This window comes from Chiloscyllium punctatum, chromosome 26 (genome assembly GCF_047496795.1).
Source record: "Chiloscyllium punctatum isolate Juve2018m chromosome 26, sChiPun1.3, whole genome shotgun sequence".
NCBI lineage: Eukaryota > Metazoa > Chordata > Chondrichthyes > Orectolobiformes > Hemiscylliidae > Chiloscyllium > Chiloscyllium punctatum.
The window spans coordinates 59,822,839-59,848,317 of NC_092764.1; the positions used below are offsets into that span (position 1 = coordinate 59,822,839).

Consider the following 25,479-nt stretch of genomic DNA (forward strand, 5'->3'; position numbering starts at 1 on the left):
CTGCTTGGTTCAGGAATTGCACCTTCTCAAACCACTACAATGGATAGTGAGGACAGCTGAGAGGATCATCGGGGTCTCTCTTCCCTCCATTGCACACATACACACCACATGCTGCACCCAAAAGGCTAAAAGCATTGTGGAAGACCCCACACACCCCTCACTCAAACTCTTCTCCCTCTGGCCATCTGGCAGAAGATACCAGAGCATACGGTCTCTCACAGCCAGACTGTGCAACAATTTCCTCCCCCAAGCCATCAGGCTCTTTAACATGGTATGATCGGACACTTTCCCATCTGAAATTCTTTGCACAACTTCAAATTGCTGCTAGAAAAATGTTTATTAATTAATTTCTATGATTACACTGTAATTTGTGTGTTTTGCGCTTCTTATGCACTTTATGCTGCCCTGTCTACCATCATGTAGTTTGTGTTATCCATGTAGCACCTTTGGTCGCAGAGGAATGCTGTCTCATTTTTACTGTATCAGTTGTATCTGGTAGAAATGACAATTAAAAGCTACTCTACTCTACATCAATTTTCCCCAGGGCTTTTCCATTCACCATATAGTCAGCTTTTGAATTGGATCTTCCAAAATGCACCACCTCTCATTTGCCCGGATTGAACTCCATCTGCTATTTCTCTGCCCAACACTCCAATCTACCTATATTCTGCTGCATTCTCTGACAGTCCCCTTCACTATCTGGTATTCCACTAATTCTAGTGCCATCTGCAAACTTGCTAATCAGACCCTCTATCCCTTCCTTCAGGTCATTTATGTATATCACAAACAACAGTGGTCCTAACACAAACAGTGGTCCTACTGGTCGCAGTTCTCCATTTTGAGTAACTCCCTTCCACTATTACCCTCTGTCTCCTGATGCCCAGTGTTAAGGACTAGGCCAGACCACTCAAAACATTCTTAAGCAGGCAGCCCAGACCCCATAACTTTGCAATTTGTTTCGGTAAGTGTACAGTGAAAATTACCTGGATTATGTTAGCAAGGTTGACTACCAGGTTTAAAACAGACAAAAAAAATTTATTCACAAAATTACACAATGAAACACAAAGAACAGAATAAAGAACCCTTACAGAACTCAGTCTATCCAAACTAGACTTAAGTATGCTCTTCCAAATATACACAACAGTCCCAATAAGCAAACCCACTTTAAAACACAGTACAAAAAAGGGTCAGACTCTTCCAGGTTGAAGTTCAAAGGGCAGAAGAGAGAGTTTCAACACAGCTCACTGTTGAACTCCCAACCAGTTGTGGACTGAACTAAACTGCTCAGCTCAGCTAGAGAGCTGACAACTTCCCTTTCATTATACGTCTAAAAAATGACCACTTTGGCCTGAAGTATCATCTGTTTACATATAAACAAAAGATCTCTCAAAATCTTTTAATCTCGGTACCAAACCAGAATAATTGGAGCCTGACCTAGTTTATGATCCCTCTGAAAAAATCAAGGACAGAGTATCCCTGACCCAAAGAACAACTTTTAGATAAAAAAGGAACTAGCTTTGTGACAGCAGCCAATTCTCTGAACATTTAGTGTGTATACCCTGGACCCCATGCGTCTTCACTTTCTCTATCAGCCTGATTCCTATGGGGAACCTTATCAAACACCTTACTGACGTTCACATATATGACATCTACAGCTGTTCCCTCATCAAACAACATTGTCACTTCCTCAAAGAATTCTATTAAGTTGGTAAGACATGACTTTCCCAGCACAAAACCTTTTACTGATAAGCCCATTTTCTTGGTGGAGGCCCATTACAGCAGCACTAGGTCCATGTTTTCTGTCTTTGACCCTAGTCCCGGTCAACATCCACCCCAGTTACCTAACTGCATACCTATCCGACCTGCTGATTGTGGGAGCAATACTTAGGTGGAAACTAATACCCAGCATTAATGTAAAAATTGTTCAAAAGATAATTGTTAGCAAAGAATTAGAGGACATAGGTTTAAGGGAGTGGGAAAAATATAAAAGGGACATAAGGGAGCAACCTTTTCAAGCAGATGGTGGTGTATGTATGGAATGAGCTGTCAGAGAAAGCGGTGGAGGCTAATACAATTGCAATATTTAAAAGGCATCTGGATGGGTATATGAATAAAAAGGGTTTGGAGGAATAAGGGGCCAAATAGTGGGCGGCACGGTGGCATTAGTGGGTGGCACAGTGGCACAGTGGTTAGCACTGCTGCCTCACAGTGCCAGAGACCCGGGTTCAATTCCCGCCTCAGGCGACTGACTGTGTGGAGTTTGCACATTCTCCCCGTGTCTGCATGGGTTTCCTACGGGTGCTCCAATTTCCTCCCACAGTCCAAAAATGTGCAGGTTAGGTGAATTGGCCATGCTAAATTGCCCGTAGTGTTAGGGGCAGGGGTAAGTGTAGGGGAATGGGTCTGGGTGGGTTGTGTTTCGGCGGGTCGGTGTGGACTTGTTGGGCCAAAGGGCCTGTTTCCACACTGTAAGTAATCTAATCTAATCTAAATAATGGCAAATGAGATTAGATTTATATAGGATATCTAGTTGGCATGGATGAGTTGGACCGAAGGGTCTGTTTCCATGCTGTATATCTCTATGACTTTATGAACCTTGCAATATACTGATAGTATGAAAAGCATTTTATCAAAGCAAGTTCTTTTTTTCTGACTAGACCGGTTGTAATTCTCTTTTAATTAATTGTCATGGTTCAATATGTAATACTGATTTATCTGGATTTATCTTTCCTACTTCCCCTGGACACTATATCCATATTGTTACAGTCTTGGTACAGGTCAAAAATTATGGTCTAATTTATACTAAAGATTGACTGAGCAAGGACATTTTGGAGTTTCATGGAGAATTTTTCTCTGAGAGCCAAAGCACACCTCAGAGACTTCCTTGCGGTGGAAGTGCTTGCCACTTCCAAGACCTCCTGCGATTCCTGACCAGTTTTCTTTCTCTGTTGGCTGGCAGCATCGATGGAAAGAAGGCAGAGTTAATGTTTCGAGTATTGTGACCCTTTTTCAGAACCTGGCTTCAGAGATTCTGAAGGAGGATCGCTGGAGTTGAAACACGAATTCTGTTTAACTGTTCATTCTTAACTCTGTTTTCCCCCCCATGGATGCTGGCAGACCTGCTGAATTTCTCCAGGAATTACTGCTTTTGGTTTCCTGTTTCAACCGTCCACAGTTATATTGTTCTTTTGCTGTTCCATTACTTTTCATGAGGGTGCTGTGTTAAAACAAAACACAGGCTTTGAAACCACAGATTCATCTCCACTACAATGCCTCTTCCAATTTGTTTTCTTTCAGTACTGGGTGGTCTGTACTTTCCTGGTGCCTCTTCAGCCTCATAGTTCTTTTTGGAGTACTCTGGACTATGTGTTTCCAATGTAACATAATGTTAGCTGAAAACAGTATTCATGTTTAGCCTGACCATAGAAGAGTAAATGTGTATATATTAAACTTAGATTAAATAATCAATTTAAAAGCACAGTATTCAGTCAGCTTCATTCGATACTAATCTACAGTGAATGAACAACAAAGGAAGAAACAAATTCCCATATTCCTAAAGAGGGTGCCTCTTAATTATACATCTCCTGTTTAATCCATTCCACTTATCTGCTCTAAATTTATTTTCCATAGAATCTCAATGCCAAATGTCTTATTTTTCAATCTACCTCGTATGATAACACCAGAGCTAGGAACACTCCCCCTGTGAATGTTTGATCCGCACTCACTGCATGAGCAGGTAATTTGTTCCTAAGGTCAATAGGCAACTGCAAAAAAAAATCAAATCTAGCTCGATGTTTTCATAACTGATTCACATGTCCTCTTGATCTTGATGGACTCACACATTTTGTTATCAGTAATTTGTGCTATAGCAGCCAGCCCTTAGTGAACTTTGTAACCCTCGGGGAACAGACAGTTCCAAAGGGGCTGCTATATTTGAGTTGTCCCAATATATAAGTTACATTCAACACTGCATAGAGAATTTGCAAGGTTTTCACTAAGTCAACCCAAACAGTTCAGGGTCACTGAAAAACAGTCCCAGAGTCACAGTTAGTTTGAGAAGACAGCAGATTGTTGGATGTAGGCTCCTTGAAGAAAAGAATTGTTAAGCTGTGTTGCTGAAGGGCAACTTAGGGTCATTGACTCTGTGCAGATTGAAGTCTAAAAGAAGTTTTTGGTGTCAGTAGGTGCATACATAATGGTAAAACTTGGGGACTTAGGAAGAAGTCAAGTTGGTTAGCTCTGTGCAGTCAGAATACAGGGAAACATCCTGGGAGTTGGTAGGCAGTTATGGTTACGGCTTGAAGGCAGACTAAGCATCATTAATATTTAGAGTTGAAAACCCATAAACAATAATTTCTTGGTGCAATCAAGCAAGATTGGAGCTCAGAAAACAAACTCGGGGCAGTGCTAGCTTGGTGAAACTGACTGTTTGTGAAAAGCTGGTGTTATGCCTGTGACTAAGTGCTGGAATGCAATTTCCCCATAATCAAAAGGAGTGTAATCGCAGGAAAGGAAGGTGAACCTCTAGAACAGGAGCACTTGTTGAGGCATTCCTTAACAGAGTAATCTTTGAGAGAGTTCGAGGCTGGATTGTTGAAGGTTAGGGATTGGAATCCCCTGTGAAGGTTGAATGAGATTTACTGACACCTGGAGGGGGATTGCTGAGAAATCTGTGGTATCTGTCTCAATTAGCTTTGCTATTTGACATGAGTGTTCAATCTTGGTTTGTCCGTTCCCCAAATTTACTTCATATTAGTTTTGGGATGTTAGAATATCAGTTATATCTATCCTTGTACAGTTTAAAGCTTTTTGTTAATGATCTTGGCTTGTTTGTTTGCTTATGTTTTTATTTATAATTACCTTGTTATTCTTTATTGACTAAAGAAGCTTGTCTGACTTGTTTCTCATATAAACCAGACACAGCCTGGCACCTATATAATTCCTGACCTCAGTAATAGCAATGCCCCTAACCCACCTAGCTCAAATACTGAATTGACATGGACAGAGGTTCATGATTTTAAGCACCTCAATCAAATTTCTTTCTGGAGTGGGGAAAGCTTGGCAGAGGTAAAGGATGATGGTGGTTAGAGAGGACAAGTTCTCAATATCATACACACTCTAAGCTTTCTGCAAACCACGCTAAGATCCAGCTCCCGGTCTTCAGATTATGAACCATTCTGAGATCCATATCCACCTAACACACAGGCTCTGATCATCTCCCATATCATCCACCCACCCTCACCTGAACAATGGAACATCAAGCAGATTCTCCCCCACTTACTCCACATGCCATGAAACATAGTTTGATCCAACTCCTTTCCAGATACCATGAAGGCTGTCCTAGCTCTGCATTATGGAAGATGAGTTTCTTTCCTGTGTTTGCCAATGCAGTTATTGGATGCTCACCCTCTAATTTGCTAATCGTGTAACTCTCTTTTTGTGGGTGAAGGCTCCCTTTTGATCTGGGAGCAACTTTCAGATAGCTGAGCTGACATCATCTTCTTTTTCAGACGGAAGATGACCAGTCTGGAGGCTACGTATCACTCCCTGTTGCCGTTGCCAAATAGCAGCACTTGAAAATAGTTAAAATGATGCAATGTAGAGTTTTAGCCAAGTTGGTAACCAATAGACTCGATTACTAACCACCCCTCCAAATGCAACTATCCTTTAGCTATATTTCATTAACATATAAGCATATGTTTTTCTTGAAGCAAAGAATCTACTTAAGTTTATCTACATCAGTCCACTTAATAATAGTTAAATGTTAATTGTGATTGCACTTTTCCCCATGGTTTTCTAGCTTCTCTTTCCCCGTTCCAAATGCACCATCTGGTTTCTGTGTGGCCCATGCTATTTTACAAAATGAGGAACTGAAGGGGGTAGAAAAGCAGACATGTTTTGTTTTCCCACAATGGGGTAGCATGCTGGAAACCAGGCCACACTATTCTCGGAGTCTTCACAAAAGTCAAAGATTTCATCAAGGCTGAGACAGAGATGTTGGCCAGGGAACAGGCTGATATATAAGTGGCAGACAACTCTCACCTTCTTCAAGATGACATTCACCAGGAAGACATCCCAAACAACATAAAACATCTTTGGTGAGTTTTGAGAAGAATTGTAGCTTAGATTGAGGTTCTGCAAGTAGTTTGCTCACTGAGCTGGAAGGTTCATTTTCAGACCTTTCGTCACCACACTAGGTAACATCTTCAGTGAGCCTCCAAATGGAGCACTGGTGGTATAGCCCGCTTTCTATTTATATGTTTGAGTTTCCTATGTTTGGTGATGTCATTTCCTGTGGTGGCATCATTTCCTATGGTGATGTAATTTACTGTTTTTTTTCCCAAAGACTGAAACACTTAGTAGAAGACTCACACTACTGCTTCCACTCCATCCAAGAATTCCTGAAGTCCATCAAAGACACCAAGATAGAAGAGGATGAAATAATTATCTCCTTTGACGTAACAGCCCTGTTCATATCCATCAACATCAACCTGGTCAAGGAAACATTGACTACATTATTAGAAGAACCAAAGACACATACACCAAACACCACCATCTTCATCAATAAGGATAGTATTGTCAAGCTAGAGAACCTATGCCTTACCACCCACTTCACCTTCAACAACAAAACTTACAGACAAACCAACAGAACACCCATGGGATCTCCGATATCAGGGTTTTTAGCAGAGGCAGTAATACAGAGACTTGAACAAACAGCTCTGCCAACCATCCAACCCAAACTTTGGGTCCACTACATGGATGACACCTTTGTCATTACTAAACAAAACAAGTTAGAGGAAACCTTCAAGACCATCAATAATGCCCTTAAGGCATAAAATTCACTAAAGCGGAGGAAAACAACAACAACTGCCATTCCCAGATGTCGCAGTAGAGCGAACAGCCAACAGGGAACTTCAAACCAGCATCTACAGGAAAACAACACATACGGACCAAATCTTGAACTACAGAAGCAATCATCCCAACATCCGCATTAGAACATTATTTCAATGAGCCACCACTCACTGCAGCACAGGGAAACTATGCAGAGCAGAGGAAAATCACCTATACAGTGTATTCAAAAAGAATGGTACCCAATGAACATAGTCCGCTGATTTCTGAGCAACAAACCCGAAACAAGGAAACAAAAAATGTCAAGAAACCCTAGCCACTCTTCCTTACATCAAAGACATCTTGGAAATGACTGCCAGGCTACTCAGACCTCTTGGCATCATGGTAGGTCGCAAACCCACCAACACACTAAAACAGTAGCTAATGAACTTGAAAAACCCTATAGAGACAACAAGCAAAACTAATGCCATTTACAAAAACCTTGCAAGAACTGTAACAAACACAACATTGGACAAACAGGCAGCAAACTAGCCACCAGGATACATGAACATCAACTAGCCACAAAACAACATGACCCACTCTCACTCGTATCCATACGTACGGATGAGGAAGGACACCACTTCGACTGGACAACACATTCATCTGAGGACAAGTCAAACAGAGACATGCACAAGAATTCCTAGAAGCATGGCAATCCAACTGGAACTCTATCAGCAAACACATTGACTTGGATCCCATTTACCATCCCCTGAGAAAAAGAACAGGAAATGACATCACCACAGGAAATGACATCACCAACCATAGGAAACTCAAACATATAAATAGAAAGCAGGCTATACCACCAGTGCTTCATTCAAAGGCTCACTGAAGGTGTTACCTAGTATGGTGACGAAAGGTCTGAAAACAAACCTTCCAGCTCAGCAAGCAAACCTACATCCATAAAATATCTTTGTAATGTTTTATGATCTTTCAGCAGTTCAGCAGCCTTGCCGGCTTGCAAAATGCAGCAGGTCTCTTGTGGTGTGTGTCAGGTTACCAGTGCAAACTTTAGCCTTGTTCCAGCATTTTGCTTACTGTCTGCTATCTGGAACTCCAGTCAGAGTCATAGAGCCTTAGAGATGTACAGCATGGAAACAGATCCTTTGGTCCAACTCATCCATGCCAAGCAGGAATCCCAACCTATTCTAGTCCCATTTACCAGCACTTGGCCCATATCCCTTTAAACCCTTCCCATTCATAGACCCATCCAGATGCCTTTTAAATGTTGATGCCTCATTTTTAGGTATACCAGGTGCTGCTCCTGCCATGCCCTCCTGCACTCTCCATTGAAGCAGGTTGATCCCCAGCCTCAACGGCAATAGTTGAGTGGGTGATGGATCAGACCATGAGGTTGCAGATTGTGGAGTATAATTCTGCTGCTGTTGATGGACCACAGCACCTCAGATGCCCAGTTGAGTTGCCAGATCTGTTTGAGGTCTGTCCCATTTAGCACAAGGACAGTGCCACACAACATAATGGAGGCTATTCTTAATGTGAAAGTGGGACTTCAAAAGAACAGTGTGGTCACTTTAAGAGATACTCTCAAAGAGAGATGCATCTGCAGTCAGCAAATTGACAGGGATGAGATCAAGTTATGTTTTTCCCCTCACCACTTGCCAGAGACCCAGTCTAGCAGCGGTGTCCTTCAGGATATGACCAGCTTGATCAGTAGTGCTGCTGCTGAGGCACTTGTGGTGAACATTGAAAACCTCCAGAGTTCACTTTGTACCTTTGTCACCCTCAGTGCTTCCTCTAAGTTTTGTTCAACACAGAGGAGTACTGATTCATCAGCCAAGGGAGGATGGTACATGTTACTTAGCAAGCAGTTTCCTTGCCCTTGCTTAACCTGGAGCCATGAGACTTCTTGGGATACGGAGTAAATGTTGAGGATTCCCAGGGCAACTCCCACTCTGCCTCCATCTATGTTGAGTCTGTTATTCCAGAGAAAGATGACATATCTAGGAAAGATGATGTTGGGGACTGGGACATTGTCAATAATGTTTGATACCATGAGTATCAATATGTACTCGGAAGTAGCCCGGAAGGACCTGAAGAGAGAGCTAAGAGCAGCAAGGAGGGGACATGAAAGGTGCTTAGTTGGTAGGATTAGGGAAAACCCTAAGGCTTTCTATAGGTATGTTAGGAATAAAAGAATGACTAGGGAAGGAATAGGTCCAATCAAGGATAGTAATGGGAAGTTGCGTGTGGAGGCTGAAGAGATTGGGGAGGCGCTGAATGAATACTTTTCGTCAGTATTCACTCAGGAACAGGACATTGTTGTCGATATGAATACTGAGGCACGAATAAGTAGAATGGATGGCTTTGAGATATGTAGAGAAGAGGTGTTGGAAATTCTGGCAAGGGTGAAAATAGATAAGTCCCCTGGGCCTGATGGCATTTATCCCAGGATTCTCTGGGAAGCAAGGGAGGAGATTGCAGAGCCATTGGCCTTGATTTTTGTGTCCTCTTTGTCGACAGGAGTAGTGCCAGAGGACTGGAGGCTAGCAAACGTGGTTCCCTTGTTCAAGAAGGGGAGTAGGGATAATCCTAGTAACTATAGGCCAGTGAGTCTCACTTCTGTTGTGGGCAAAGTCTTAGAGAGAATTGTAAGGGATAGGATTTATGCACATCTGGATAAGAATGATGTGATCAAGGATAGTCAGCATGGTTTTGTGAAGGGCAGGTCGTGCCTCACAAACCTTATTGAATTCTTTGAGAAGGTGACTAAGGAGGTAGATGAGGGGAAAGCGGTAGATGTGGTATATATGGATTTTAGTAAGGCGTTTGATAAGGTCCCCCATGGTAGGCTACTGCAGAAAATACAGAGATATGGCATTGAGGGTGAGTTGGAGGTTTGGATTAGGAATTGGCTCTCTGGAAGAAGACAGAGGGTAGTAGTTGATGGCAAAGGTTCATCTTGGAGTGCCGTCACTAGCGGTGTTCCGCAAGGATCTGTTTTGGGACCATTGCTGTTTGTCATTTTTATAAATGACCTGGAGGAAGGGTTAGAAGGTTGGGTGAGCAAGTTTGCGGATGATACGAAAGTCGGAGGAGTTGTAGACAGTGAGGAAGGATATGGCAGGTTACAGCGGGATATAGAGAAGCTGCAGAGCTGGGCAGAAAGGTGGCAAATGGAGTTCAATGTAGCTAAGTGTGAAGTGATTCACTTTGGTAAGAGTAATAAAAAGATGGATTACTGTGCTAATGGTAGACTACTTGGTAGTGTGGAAGAGCAGAGGGATCTTGGTGTCCATGTACACAGATCTCTGAAAGTTGCCACCCAGGTAAATAGTGCAGTGAAGAAGGCATATGGCGTACTGGCTTTTATTGGTAGAGGAATTGAGTTCCGGAGTCCTGAGGTCATGCTGCAGTTGTATAAGACTCTGGTGCGGCCGCATCTGGAATATTGTGTGCAGTTTTGGTCGCCATACTATAGGAAGGATGTGGAGGCACTGGAACGGGTGCAGAGGAAGTTTACCAGGATGTTGCCTGGTATGGTAGGAAAATCCTATGAGGAAAGGCTGAGGCACTTGGGGTTGTTTTCATTGGAGAAAAGAAGGTTTAGGGGTGATTTGATAGAGGTGTACAAGATGATTAGGGGGTTAGATAGGGTTGACAGTGAGAACCTTTTTCCACGTATGGAGTCAGCTATTACAAGGGGGCATAGCTTTAAATTAAGGGGGGGTAGATATAGGACTGATGTTAGGGGTAGGTTCTTCACTCAGCGAGTCGTAAGTTCATGGAATGCCCTGCCAGTAGCAGTAGTGGACTCTCCCTCTTTATGGGTATTTAAGCGGGCATTGGATAGGTATATGGAGGATAGTGGGTTAGTGTAGGTTAGGTGGGCTTTGATCGGCGCAACATCGAGGGCTGAAGGGCCTGTACTGCGCTGTATTCTTCTATGTTCTATGTTCTATGTCAGGCTGTTGCTGAGACAGCAATTTTATTTTGACATTAGCCCCCAGATATTTGCAAGGAGAACTCTGCAGAGTTGACAGGGCTGTTTCTGTCATTGTCTTTTCTGGTGCCTAGGTTGATGCTGAGAGCAGTTGACAATAAACCACATTGCTGTGGGTCTGGAGTCACATGAAGGATAGAACAGACAAAGATGGCAGATTTCTTTCCCACAAGGACATTAGTGAGCCAGATTTTGTTTTTTGACAAACAATAATGATTACTTGGTCATCTTCAGATTTTTAATTCCAGATGTTGAATTCAATTCAAATTTCAATTACTTCTCATATTGATAAAGAAAATTTTCTTGAATGCATTTAACAAATTCCTCATCATCCAAACTTTTAACATTGTGGCAGTCCCAGTTAATGTTTGGAAAATTAAAATCCCTTATTGCAATGCTATCATTCTAAAATCTATCAAAGATCTCTGTATTTGTTCTCAATTTCTGAATATTGGGGGGCTTATAGTACAATCGCATCAAGGAGATCATCTCTTTCAATCCATATTCTTAGCTGAACAATCCCTTTGAAATATTCCTCTTTAATTACAGTATTATGTTTTCCTTAAATCAAAAACACATTTCCCCCTCCTCTCTTGCCTCCTTTCTATCATTCCTATAGGATCTAAAATTCAGAACATTCAACTGCCAGTCCTGTCCTCTCCTTCCCTCAGCCAAGTTTCTGTAATAGTTATAACATCCCAGTTGCTTGTTCTCATACACGCCTTGAGTTTATCAGCCTTACCTGTAAGACCCTTTGTATTGAAATAAATGCAGTTTAATTCTTTAGTTACCTTGCTCTTCTGTCTTTTCTAATTAACTTGCTCTTTTCTGATTCCAAACCATCCATATCTGTCTTTCTATTTTCATGGCTGCTTAGGAACACCATTCCCCACCCCTCTAAGATTTCCAGGCTCCCAAAATAGAATTAGCAAATCTCCCAGGATACTGGTCCCTTCCAGTTCAGGTGAACCCAAACCCTTTTGAACATGTCTTTTCTGCCCCAGAAGAAATCCCAATGATCCAAAAACCTGAATTGCACTGTCACTTCAGCCATTGAATTATCTGTCCCATCCATTTACTCCTTCCCTCATTAGAACTTGGCACCAGGAATAGAGATTACTACTTTTCAGGTTCCGTTTTTTAAGCTTCAACCTAACCTCCTACATTTACTCTGCTAAGCCTCAAATCTTTCCTTAACAATCTCCAGCTTGCTCCTTTCAGATTCTAGATTGCTGATTTAGTTTCTTTTAGTTACAACATTGTTTGACCTTGGCTGGATATGCTGTATTTTCTTTAGTATCCTCCAGAATATTCACATTCTGTTCTCTGGCCTTTATCTTTCTGCTGGCTCTTCTGATAGCATTTATTCTTTATTTCCAATGTGTTGTTCTTATTTAGCTGGAATGCTTCCCAGCATGATGAAAGCTTTGTCTTTTCTTCTATTAGTAGGCTGTACCTGATGATTAGAGTGGCGCTGGAAAAGCACAGCAGGTCAGGAGCAGGAAAATCGATGTTTTGGGCAAAAGCCCTTCATCAAGAATGAGGCTGGGAGCCTCGGGGGTGGAGAGATAAATGGGAGAAGTTTGGCTGGGGAAAAGGTAGCTGAGAGTGCAATAGGTGGATGGAGGTGGAGGTTAAGGTGATAGGTCAGAGAGGAGGTTGGAGTGGATAAGTGGGAAGGAAGATTGACAGGTGGGACAGGTCATGAGGATGGTGCTGAGCTGGAAGGATGGAACTGGGGTAAGGTGAGTGTAGGGAAAATGAGGAAATTGGTGAAGTCCACATTGATGCCCTGGGTTGAAGGGTCCTGAGACAGAAGATGATGCATTCTTCCTCCAGGTGCGGGTGGTGAGGGAATAGCGGTAGAGGAGGCCGAGGACCTCTTCCACACCTATCAAAGTTTCACCTGCACTTCCACACGCCATTTATTGTATCCGTTGCTCCTGATGGGGTCTCCTCTACATTGGGGAAACTGGACACCTTCTTGCACAGCTCTTCAGAGAACATCTCTGGGACACCTACACCAATCAACCCCACCACCCCGTGGCCGAACATTTCAACTCGCCCTCCAACTCTGCCAAGGACATGCAGGTCCTGGGCCTCCTCCACCACCATTCTCTCACCACCCAACTCCTGGATGAAGAACGCCTCATCTTTCACCTTGGGACCCTTCAACTCCATGGCATCAATATGTGTTCACCAGTTTCCTCATTTCCCCTACACCCCACTTACCCCAATTCCAACCTTCCAGCTCAGCATCACCCTTATCACCTGTCCCACCTGTCAATCTTCCTTCTCACCTATCCGCTCCAACCTCCTCTCTGACTTATCACCTTCCCCTCCAACTCCATTCACCTATTGCGCTCTTAGCTACCTTCTCCCCAGCCCCACCCCCTTCCCATTTATCTCTCCATCCCCAAGGCTCCTAGCCTCATTCCTGATGAAGGGCTTCTGCCCAAAACATTGATTTTCCTGCTCCTCAGACGCTGCCTGGCCTGCTGTGCTTTTCCAGCACCACTCTAATCTTGACTCTAATCTCCAGCATCTGCAGGACCCACTTTTGCCTGTACCTGATGATTGACAAACTCATTATTCCTGCAATTGCAATTGCTTTCTTGAAAGTGTGTCTCCTCTCTCAGTAGACATGTTTTCATAGCAGGATCACTTATGCCTAATACAATCCTATCATGATGAGATCACCTTTCTGTGATCCAAATGCACAACATTCAGATAGAAATATTCTTGCAGTCACGAATGATTAATAGTCTCCCTCTTCCCCGATCTCTGATCGTGATCATATGCTGTACATAAGGAGCAATAATATGGGTTTAAAAATATGTTTGAAAAGCTATCATACATCTCCTTTATGGCTTTTCTGCTCCTCAGTGACATCTAGGCTGCAAACATCTAGAGTGGCTTGTAGCACTCTTTCCCCAGCACTAATAACAGAGCTGCTACACTTATTTCTTCAGTCTTGTTATTTAACTTTGTAGCTATATCATAACTTTATCTCCAACTGTAGAACAAATTCCAATTCCGTCTCATGTCTCCATTTATTTCCAGTGTCGCAGGGAATGTAAAAGTCACAACCACCCCGCCTCACCCAGCAGTTCAAAGTTGGAAACATATGGTTTTAGTTCTTTCTTGCTGTCCTTTCTTTTTGTTACAGAAACTCACTTTCTTCCAGCTCTGAAAAGTCAGACTCCTGATTTGTGTAATTAACGACTACTACAAACTAAAATGACAGCATATAAGTTGATAAAAGGGAAATGAGAACAGCAAGGCAACTCACTATGTGACAAATGTATTTCTCTAAATGAAAAGAATCTAGGGATAAAGCTGAACAAAAACTATGAGTAATTTCACTCATCAGCAAAGTATGCCATCAAAGCCCTGGGGTTTATTCCTATAGGTACAGAATTTAAAAATTGTAAAGTAATGTTAAACTTGTGTAGGATCTTGGTCAGACTACGCTTAAAGAACTGCCCACAATTCTCATCTCCAGACTACAGAAAGGACATAGAGTCAATGGATGCAGAAAAAAAGATTAACAAGGATGGCAATTATTAGGTAGGATTGAACATGAAGATACCTTTTGTTAGAAAGACAAGACTTAAAATTGGCATGAGAGAAGCTTTTCAAATTAGAAATGCATTAGGCAGGATAGATATAAAGTGGAAGGATAGTCCCTTACATTTTTTGACTAAGTTTTAGTTTTGTCAAGTTTCATAGATGGTTTCTATCTGTGAGGCTGAGTGAGGATTCTTGCTGTATGTTATCAAACACGCTATCACCCCTCTGCCACTCCCCTTGTTTGATTTTGAACACATCCTTCCGCCTGCTCTATTCCTGAAACAACCCTTCACTGAATGGCCATTCTTGAATTGATTGGCATATTTGGCACTCACGGAATCTTTAAAAGGCCAAGCACGGTCAGTCTGGAGCAACACCATAATGTTCCTGACATTTACCCTGGGCATGGCAAACAAGGAAAAATTGGTGCTTCACTTTGTGGGCAGGGTAAAGGATATGCTGCAGGCAGGTCATTCTTTTCTTTCAGGGGCAGTGGTGGAGGTCTCAACGCCTCCCCACTTTCTCCAAGAATAACAGCAATGCCACTCACTTTCATTTCCCTTGATACCTGCCTCTCGATCAAATTGCCGGAGGAAACCAGGCCACAATTGGGCACAAAGAGACAAGTTGGATGATGGACTGATAAACATTCAGCTCCTCGCTCCTTATTTGGATACCATCCTAACTCTGACCACTCTGAGCAGCTGACTGACAGACCTTTGGACTGGTATTGGAGGCTGCCCCTCATCTCACTGTGCAAGGACCCCTGACAGAAGGCTACCTCCCTTGATTTGGAACCATAGAGTCATAGAGTTTCCCACACGGAAATAGACTTCTTGGTCGAATTTGCTCATGCCAATCAGATATCCTAAATTAATCCAGTTCCATTTGCCAACATTTGGCCCATATCCATCTAACCCCTTCCTAATCATGTACCCTCTAGATGTTGTAATTGTACCAGTCTCCATCATTTCCTCTGGCAGCTCATTCCTTACACACACCACCCTCTGCGTGAGAAAGTTGCCCCTTAGGTCCCTTTTAAATCTTTCCCCTCTCACCTTAAATCTATGCCCTCTAGTTTTGGATTCCCCCACACTGGGGAAAAGACCTTATCTATTCACCTTATCAATGCCCCTCATGATCATATAAATCTCTAAAAGCTCACCCCTCAGCTTCTGATGCTCCAGGGAAACTAGCCCCAGACTATTCAGCCTCTCCCTCTTGCTCAAATCCTCCAATCCTGGCAACATCCTTGTAAATTATTAAATCTTTTCTAAACCCTTTCAAGTTTAGCAACATCTTTCCTGTAGCAGGAAGGCCAGAATTGAATACAGTATTCCAAAAGTGGCCAAACCATTGTCCTGTACGTCCAGAACATGACTTCCTAACTTAAAGTCAATGCACTGACAAGTAAAGGCAACCTTGATTGAGCACTGCTGATATCCACAACAAGTATGAGACACAAAAATGGATTTGAATTGGAGTAAGCCTTTCAGTTTTATGCTGTTCTAAGCCCAAGCCAAGAACCTTGAGGTGAGTGCTCTGAATGTCAGGGAACAGACCAAGTTCAAAGTTGGTTAAACATGAAAATATTCTAGATTTCAACAGAGTCCGTGGGAGGGACTTGAAGGAAATAAACACTGTTGCAAATAGTTGCTTTGAAACTGCTTTGTTCTCTGTTTTGAAACTAAATGAAAATCAGACGGATTCAATGATGACGACTGATCAAATAACATCAGTTTTAGTTCTGGGCACCTATTTAAAATCTGACTCCCCTTAATCATGTTTTCTCCTTTCCCCACCTGTACCCAACCACTTCCCAAAAGTTGAACAGATCAAAGCAAGGCTCTGTCTGCAATTTGTTTCATACCAGCCGCATTCTGCAAGAACTCTGCTAAATTCACAGCTTGCATAAACATTTCCCTAATCAAGAAACTGAAGAACACAAGTTACTAAGGGGTCACAGAAGACTGGGCTGTGAGTGGTTACTAGGTTGCACAGAATCCATTCCAACTCCTGGAGGTACATGGAGTAAAAGAATTAGTGAGCTGCATATTTATAAATCCTGGTTCTCCTTCTATATTCCAAATGGTTATGGAAATAGATTTAGTGAGATGAGCCTGTCAACTTTCTAGTCTGCAGGCACAATAACCTAACCCCACCTCCCACGAACAAAACAGCAAAAGGCAACCACATCATCAGCAACATGCAGAGAACTGAGATCATTGCTAGATTCAATGTGCACACACTCTGCTAATACAGGCTTCATGTTAGGGGATAGTGGGGTGAAAGCAACATGAGGTGAAATGAAAGCCAATCTTGAATCAACTGTTACTCAAATTTCCAATTCACAATAGGATTTTCAGAATCCTACCTCTCGTTATCTTACATCTCTTTATGATGATGGAAACTAGGTTGTCAGATTTTATGACTTCACTTACACCTCTGAAAGTTGCACAAAAACAAGGGTGGGAGAATAAATATGCACACATAATTGTTACCTGAGGCAAGCACAGCGAGAGATTTCACTGTTCCCCCCCATGGAGCTCCGAGTGAAATGAGTCCATTAATGAATTTGTCTTTCCATTCCTGGGACTGTTCTTTCAGGAAGTATAGGATGTATAGATTCCCCATGCTGTGGCCCAGCAGGTAAACAGGCTTGTTGTGTGCTGTGTACATTTCCTCAATCAGTTGCTTCAATTTGTCAAAATATTCTTCTTGTTCATCTGTGAAAAACAAAGAAGCATGAAGTATTATAATCAACAAGAGCCCCATTGTACTCAAGTGCTAGGTTGTATCATCTGAGGGCTCAGAAAGGATTGAGTTCATGCACTTGACCCAATAGTTCTCCATCACAGTCATGCTGTTGCGCACAGAGGCTATATCAGTGCTATCAGTAATTTGACAAAATTAGACTGTAAGCCGGTTTTCTGTTTTTGCACATGAATTAACATTTTAGTCCAATCCAGTTAATTGATCAAGTGCTGGCAAATGGGAGTAGATTAGGTTAGGATATCTGGGTGGCATGGACAAGTTGAATGGAGGGGCCTTATTTCGTGCTGTACATCTCTATGACTCTATGACTGATTCAACTCTTGGACACTTTCCCAGAAAAATGTTCACCCGACTTAGGGTGTCACAATCCCCATGGTATGGTGGAAGGTTGAAGCCAGAACACTGACAAAGTGCTGAGGTGTTTGTGGTGGAGAGACCACATCAAGAGGAACAGGATAAGAACATTTTTAAAAAGGTTTACTTCAATATTCTTTTTTAAGTTGAAATCTGGTCAGAATTAGGAAGCAGTTTGTTGCTTCTTTTAAATAAGAGAAACTGTTTCCATTGACGGGAATGTTGGTACCTAGGGGGTGAAGTTTAAAATCATTGACAAATAAAAATGGATCTGAGATGGAAAGAAATTTTTTAATCACGGCGAGTTGTTATAATCTGGAAGCAGGGCCCCAAAGTAGCCTTCGAGAGAATTAACAGAACAGTAAATGGGGCTAGTGTCAAAAAAGGGTGGCGCTGGAAAAGCACAGCAGATCAGGCAATATCCAAGGAGCAGGAAAGTTGACATTTTGAGCAGAAGCCCTTCATCATAAGCCCATCCTGATGAAGGGCTTGTGGCCAAAACATCGACTGTCCTACTCCTCGGATGCTGCCAAACTGGCTGTGCTTTTCCAGTGCCACACTTTTTGACTCTGATCTCCAGTGTCTGCAGTCCTCACTTTCTCCTAGTAAGTGGGACTAGATTAGTTTAGGATATCTGGTCGGAAGGGACAAGTTGGACCAAAGGGTTTGCTTCCATGCTGTATGACTGAAAAAAATTGCATGACTTTCAACAAAATATTGGATGTGGGACTAATTGGATAGTTAATTCAAAGACCTGGCACAGTCATGATGGGTTGAATGGTCTCCTATGCTGTTAGATCATGTGCTGAAGTGCCACTGAAGATGTCATTCAGAATATAGTATTAAATTTTCACATAGTTGATGAGGTGTCCATTATCTCTACTCACATGCTGCAACTCTCCAATCATAGGGGGCTGCTCGCACAGTGTCATCACGAACGTAGCCTGTGTTTACCAAGAACTGCACCAACGTGTGCAAGTACCCTATCGAAACAAAACAAAGTTGCAGTTTCTACCGTCATACATGGTAGGGAAATACCTGCTTACTAAATGGTTTGATACTGCCCGACTACCTCTCCCTCAACTTATTGAGCCATAACATTTGCATTGTGGATTATAATGGAAGAAACTATTAAAGGTGGAAAATTTCAAACCCAGCAATAATTGTTTTTTTTCCTAGGTAAAGGTAAAGAGATAGGGAATTTTTTGTAGATAAATAGAAGTCAGAATATCATGTCGCAGCTTTATAAGTCTTTGGTTCAGCTGCGCTTAAAGTATTGCATTCAATTCTGGTTGCAATAATACAGGAAGGATGTGGAGGCTCTGGAGAGGGTGCAGAAGAGGTTCACTAGGATGCTGTCTAGATTAGAGGGTATGAGCTATAAGGAGAGGCTAGAAAAACTCAATTGTTTTCTTTGGAGTGGTGGAGGCTGAGGGGAGACTTGAAAGATGTCTATAAAATGCTAAGATCTATTGATAGGGTTGACAGTCAGAAGCTTTTTCACAGAGGCAAAATGCCTCATACTTGGGGGCATGCATTTAAGGTGAGAGGGGCAAAGTTCAAAGGATATGTGAGGGGCAAGTTGTTTTACACAGAAATGGTATCTGGAAAGTGCTGCCAGGGTTGTAGTGGAGTCAGATATGATAGCAGCATTTAAGGAGATTTAGATAAGCACATGATATGCACAGAATTCAGGGATATGGACCGAGGGCAAACAGAAGGGATTCGTTTAATTTGGTGTCATGTTTGGAGCAATATCGTAGGCCAAAGGGACCATTCCTGTATTCCTGAACTATTCTATGTTCTATAAGTCAGGATATAGGTCACCCATAGTCTGATGGAATGTCAGGATATGCTTGAGGAGCTAAATGGCCTAATCTTTGTATGTGCCAAACATGTCAAGCATCAGATACATTAGGGTTATGATCTTGGGGGAATTTGTTCACGGACTTATTGTAACAACAGCTTCTAAGAATGTTTTTGAAAACTTTGGGTTTTGAAAGATTGTGGGAAAATAGATTTTTTTTCAAGTTTAGTGAACACCTGAATTTTTGAAGGTCACTTTAAGAGCTAGTTTCTGTTGAATAGTGTTTTACATGCATTTGGGTATTGTTAAGTTTGCAATTGGGGAGAAAAGTCTACTGAGGAAAAGGCAGTGCAGCTCATTTCTCTGCCTTCCTGAGACACTCTTGTTGTGAGTCCATAGTAAAATCTGATTGTCCTCTTGAAGAGCATTTGGAAGACTTCTTGATCCTATGTTTACTGAGCAGCAATTGCCAAGACTCCTGAGACAGCTATTCTTTCTCTAGTCTTTACTATGTGTACACATACATATGTGTGTGTAACATTTCTGTGTTCTGTTTGTGTGGGGTCAACATTTATATTTTCATATTGAAAACTATATCTGTTAACCAATCCTGCACCTCACTGAATAAATTTTGATCTATGATGCATCAATAATTTGTTAACTTGATTGATGAATCTTTTAATTCTAATGTCTAATATGGAAAGGCAACATATGTTTACCATATTTGGAACTGGGTAAAACAATTATATTTATACTGTGACCTGTGGAGCAGTGGAACTCCTACCAACTCAGTCAAAACACTTTATCTATACGGTGCATCAGATGCCGTATGGGTCAGAGAACATAATATAGACTGTAATTACCATATGGTAAGTCACCATAAGTCACCATAGTCCCAGAGAACCATAGGGCTGCCCTCTCATTAGAGAGAGATGACTGGTGGTGAGTTTAAACTGAGAGTGACCATGGCTAGGTGAGGCTGGGAGGGTTAGAGTGGTAGGAAAGAGCTGACCAATAAAGGAGTGGATGAATTGATGGTCACATGGATAAATACTGACTATGTGTCTGTACGATAATTTGTTCATATGACTTTGGAGAGAGATGAGAAATGGAGAGTTTAGTTTAAACAAAAAACTGACAACTAATAAGTTGAGAACATAATCATTATCACATTACAGTTTGTGGGAGTTGGCTGTGTGCAAAATGATGACTGTATTTCTTGCATTACAACACAGTCTAAATTGCAAAATATTCTTCATTGGCTGTAAATTGTGAAATATCCTTCATTTGTTTGGGACTTCCTGACTCTTGTGAAAGGTGCTGTCTAAAGGTAAGGCTTTCTTGTTGCACTGTGGATCTTTTATTCTCTTGCACACCATATAAATTTAAAATTGATGAATTCAGGATGCACTAGTCACCAGTGGAGAGTTTACCAGCTTTCCCAAACAAACCTGCTAGTTTAAATGGATCCAGATATTCCACAGAATAAGTCTTCCCGAAACCAGGCACTCGGATCTCTACCCCAGGGGAATTGGAACTCCTCCTTGTCGTCCTGTTGTAAACAAGTCTAAAAGAGATTCGGTTTTGTGAAGCTCTAATTTTTAAAAATGTCAACACAAACTGCACATTATGCTCGACAGAAGGTACCTCTCTGATCCTTAATACTTTCCACTCAAGTTACCAATTGGCTGTGAAAGCGGCACTGATGGAAATGAAAATTGGGCAATATCTGTAACAGCAATTCTAATCCTGAATATTAATCTGAAAAGTCACTTCTCAGGATCCAAGGGGTTCACATTCAGTTCTCATCTGTTCAATTTCTGTTTAATTCTGTTTAACATAAGGGATTGTGTAGGGGAGCCAATTCCCACATGAGTGAAATCCAGCCTCAGCTTTGCTGCTGCAGGAATGAACCCTGTAGAACTCAAGTATTTGCCCCCTAGAAGAAAGAGAAACATCTAGAAACCATGCTGTTACTAGGCTTTGCCATTACTGAGAAGCCGGACCAATCAGCTGAGAAAGTGACAAGAAGACGACAACTTTGGGGAACTGGAAAATACCATCAAGAATAAATGAAAAGTGATATAAAATACACTTCTCTGTAAGAAACATAGATGTTGTATGTTTCTATGGGCAGTTTGGTGGCTCAGTGGTTAGTACTGCTACCTCACACTACCAGGGACCTGCGTTCAATTCCAGCTTCAGGTCTGCGTGGAGTTTGCACATTCTCCCTGCATCTGCGTGGGTTTCCTCTGGGTGCTCTGGTTTCCTCCCACAGTCCAAGGATGTGTATTGGTCATGCTAAGTTATCCATAGTGTCCAGGGAGGTGCAGGCTAGGTAGATTAGCCATGATAAATGCAGGGTTACAGGGTAGGGAAATAAGTCTGGGTAAAATGCTCTTTGGAGGGTTGGTGTTGATGGACCAAATAGCCTGCTTCCACACTGTAGAGATCCCATTTTGTTTTTATTAAGGTTGTATTTTGACCTTATAGTATTCTAAATACAAAAAGAACCTTACTTCCGCAGAGAAAAACTGCAAAAGAAGAATAATTTGATCTTAAACAGGAGTTTTTTTTAAAAAAAGCTGCCTTCACATGATTTCTCAGAGATGCCCACTGAAAGAAATAGAATGCTTGTAACAGTGGGGGCAATGGAACTTGAGATCGATGCCGAGAATTTCCATGGGAAATCTTCTATTGGCCACAATATGTTGATTTAAGATTGGCTGAAATCCTGTTTACTTATTGATGACAGGTTCCTACCAAAGTTCCAGCAGCATCTATTTACTAATGAAGGGACTACAGCAAAATGAATCTTTGGTCCCACTATGGCTCTGAAACTCATACTGAAACCTGTGAACAGGGAAATCCCCAACTTGCACAACATAAAAAGCATTGGAAAAAAAACCAGATTAATAAAGTACAGAATGGCATCAATACCTGATATTATCTATCCAGCAGTCAATTCCGATAGGCAGGAACATATTCAGGTTGAGCCACAATGTGAAGTAGTAGTTACTTTTCTTCATGCACAGCCAGTGGACTACAGCAGGTTTGTCTAACTTCGCTTCCAGACGATTTCCAACATGCCCAGGCACTTGTAGCAATAGAAGAAAAACTAGGTTATAGAAAGTCACCGACCAAAAAACACCATGTTTTCTAGTTCGACAGCCTGGTGTAGACTGACATTATCTGTTTATAGAAACCTTTTCACACCTCCTTTAACATCTATCAAATCAGGCATGTGAGGGAATGCTTGGATGAGTGCAGCTCCGATAGTTCTGAAGATGATTGGAACCTTCTAGACTAAAGCAACCAACCTGATTGATATTGCATCCATGAACCTAAACATTCACCACCTGACCTCCGGTACAAAAGATGCACTGTTCATCAAACCTCCACCGACAGCACCTTACAAACCTGTGACCTGTGAGATGAAAGACTGCTTAGTGCCAGTGGGTACCTTTAGAATTGGGACAACCCTGCACCTCCTTATTCAGGTATCAAGCATGTGACCATAACCTCCTCATATTGGCTGTTTTACAATGATCCAGTCCATGACACTCTTTTAAGATGGATGTCGCAGGTGGAATATGAGTCCTGTCACAGTATGCACTTATACAGTAAGGAATGAAAGAACTATAAAGTTGTTTGAAAATTTATCATTGGCCAGTGTTGGAAAACAACAAATTGTAAGCGTACTCACAAGCATATTTGTGCCTTACATTTGGAACTCTTGGGCAATTTTAACATACCAGTATCTTTATATCTGGCAATTTCTTAGGTATCCAAATAGCCAGGTTTAAACACATTTAGCAAGAGCAGGGAAACCAGAAAATAGCAGTGAAGAGCAGAGATAAGGTCATACCTCAGAATAATATAAATTGTAAAATTATAAATAATTTAAAGTTTGCAGACATCAAGTTGAAGAAAGTAGCAAAAGTTATATAGGAGATATTAAATAGTATATTTGTCAATTGCCACTGTATTGCAAATAACATAGTGAGTTACAAGCATAAATTGTCAAATGAGATTATGAAATGGTAGCATGAATAGATACATAGCTCATATAAGGCCAACAAGAAATGTTTCATATTCCCAGATACCAAGTATTCAGGAATGAAAGAGAAAGAAAAAGAAGGGGTGTGGCAGAATGGATTAAGGATAATGATACAGTTCTCAGTAGAAAGATAGTTTGAGAACTGTATCTATTTAGCTCGAGTTTTTTTGAAGTCCAAACATCGAGGACCAGAACATTTGTTGACAAATTTCAATGGCACATAATGAAAATGTGATTGTAGGATCAGAAGCCTTTCATGATCTGAATACAGAATAGGAAGAAGAAAGTGCTGAAAGCAAGGAAGGAGAGGAATTTCTGTGAAGTGACCTGAAGAATTTTCTTGAGCAATCTGTCTCTAGCCCAACAAGGTAAGAAACAGTGTTGAATCTTTTTCTGGGAAATAAAGCAGGACAAGGAAGGAATTTTTTTACTTTAGGGGATCAGCTGGCTAATAGTGCCAGGAAATTTCGATTTTGAGTAAAAGTGGAAAGATATCAGAAAATATCTAAAGAAGATCACTCAACCAGGAAAGAACTAATTTCAGAGATGTGCAGGTAGGGCGGAAAGGTAATTGTGGGATAAAGCAGTAATGGAGCTGAGGCAGACTGCTGGAAAAGCATATTCTTTAAAAAGGTCAGTGTATTCTGAGCTAATTGCCTCTAGGTGATAAGAGAAATGAAACTTAAATACAAATATCAAGATCAATTTCATTTAATAACCAAAAAGGTGATGGAAAGTACACATGACCGAAAGGGAAACCTTCATGGACTAAAGGGACATCAGTAAAATAATAAATCAATAATTTTCATTAATGTATCTCCCACCATCAACATTCTGTGTGTTACCATTTACAGGAACTAGACTGGAGCTACAAATACTGTTGGGACAAGAGCAGGTCAGAGACTGGGAATTCTGTTGTGTGTAATTCACCTTGTGACTTCTGAAAGCCTGTCAACAAGGCTCAAGTCAGGAGTGTCTTGGAAAACTCCCCATTTTCCTGGAAAAGAGCAGCTTCAACAACACTCAAGTAGCTCAATATCATCCAGGACCAAGCAGCCCACATCCATCACCTTCAAATTTCGTCTTTTCCAACATTGATGAGCAATGGAATTAGTCTGTACAATCTACAAGATGAAATGAAGTAACTCACCAAAGTTCTGCAGATATCACCTTCCAAACCCATGATTGCAACTTCCAACAAAGGTAAGGCAACATATGCATGGAAACATCGGACCCTGCATCTTTCACATCATGTCACACACCATCCTGACTTGAAACTACAGGTAGTTCTTCTATAACATGATGGTTGCATTCTTATGCACACCCACATTATGCAAAATCACACTTCAGAAACAGCACTTAACGTGTTGGTGATGTAATCGCGTTACAGTCAACACACATTTTTAAAGTTCACACTTTAGAAACAGTATCTCCAATGCGTCAAACGCATTACAGTGAATTTGCATTAACAAAACGTGCATTAGACCAGAGTGACCTATATATACATTTATCTTATTTGTTCATGATGTGTGGGTGTCACTGGCTGAGCCAATATTTATTGAATATCCCTAATTGCCCTGGAGACCGTCATAGTGGCTGAAGAAGAATTGCCTTCTTTGACCACTTCAGTCCATGTGTGCAGGGACATTCACAGTACTGTTAGCAAGAGAGTTCCAGACTTTGGCCCAATGGCAATGAAGGAATGGTTAGATAGTTTTAAGTCAGGGTGGTATATGACTTGGAGGGGTACATGAGATGATGATGTTTCCATGTTATCTGCTGTCCCTGTCATTTTAGCTCATAGAATTAGATCCTGCCCAGATAATGTTAATATAGGGGAAATTAAGCAATGCTAATGTCATGGAGTGTCAAGGGATGATGATTAGATTCTCTTTTTATGGATATGGGCCATAGTCTTGCACTTGTGTAGCACAAACATTATTTATCACTTTTTAAGCAAGGTAAGGTCTTTCCTTTCCTTTTAATCCAATAGTTACTGTAAGATTAATAATGATGGTTAGTGGAGTGGTCTACACCTTCTGTGAGAGGTGGAAGATCAGGGAC

At 41.5% G+C, this 25,479-nt stretch overlaps 1 protein-coding gene across 2 annotated transcripts in view; it reads right to left on the minus strand.

Moving 5' to 3' along the window:
* Window positions 1-25,479, minus strand: part of lcat (lecithin-cholesterol acyltransferase) — a 40,091-nt gene that overhangs the window by 3,416 nt on the left and 11,196 nt on the right. For both annotated transcript variants that reach the window (XM_072547520.1, XM_072547521.1), the window contains exons 2-5: window positions 22,296-22,452; window positions 20,807-20,922; window positions 18,436-18,531; window positions 16,921-17,145 (exon numbers count right to left, since the gene is read on the minus strand). In XM_072547520.1, coding sequence (XP_072403621.1) covers window positions 16,921-17,145; window positions 18,436-18,531; window positions 20,807-20,922; window positions 22,296-22,452 — 594 coding nt within the window. The remainder of the gene's footprint in view (window positions 1-16,920; window positions 17,146-18,435; window positions 18,532-20,806; window positions 20,923-22,295; window positions 22,453-25,479) is intronic.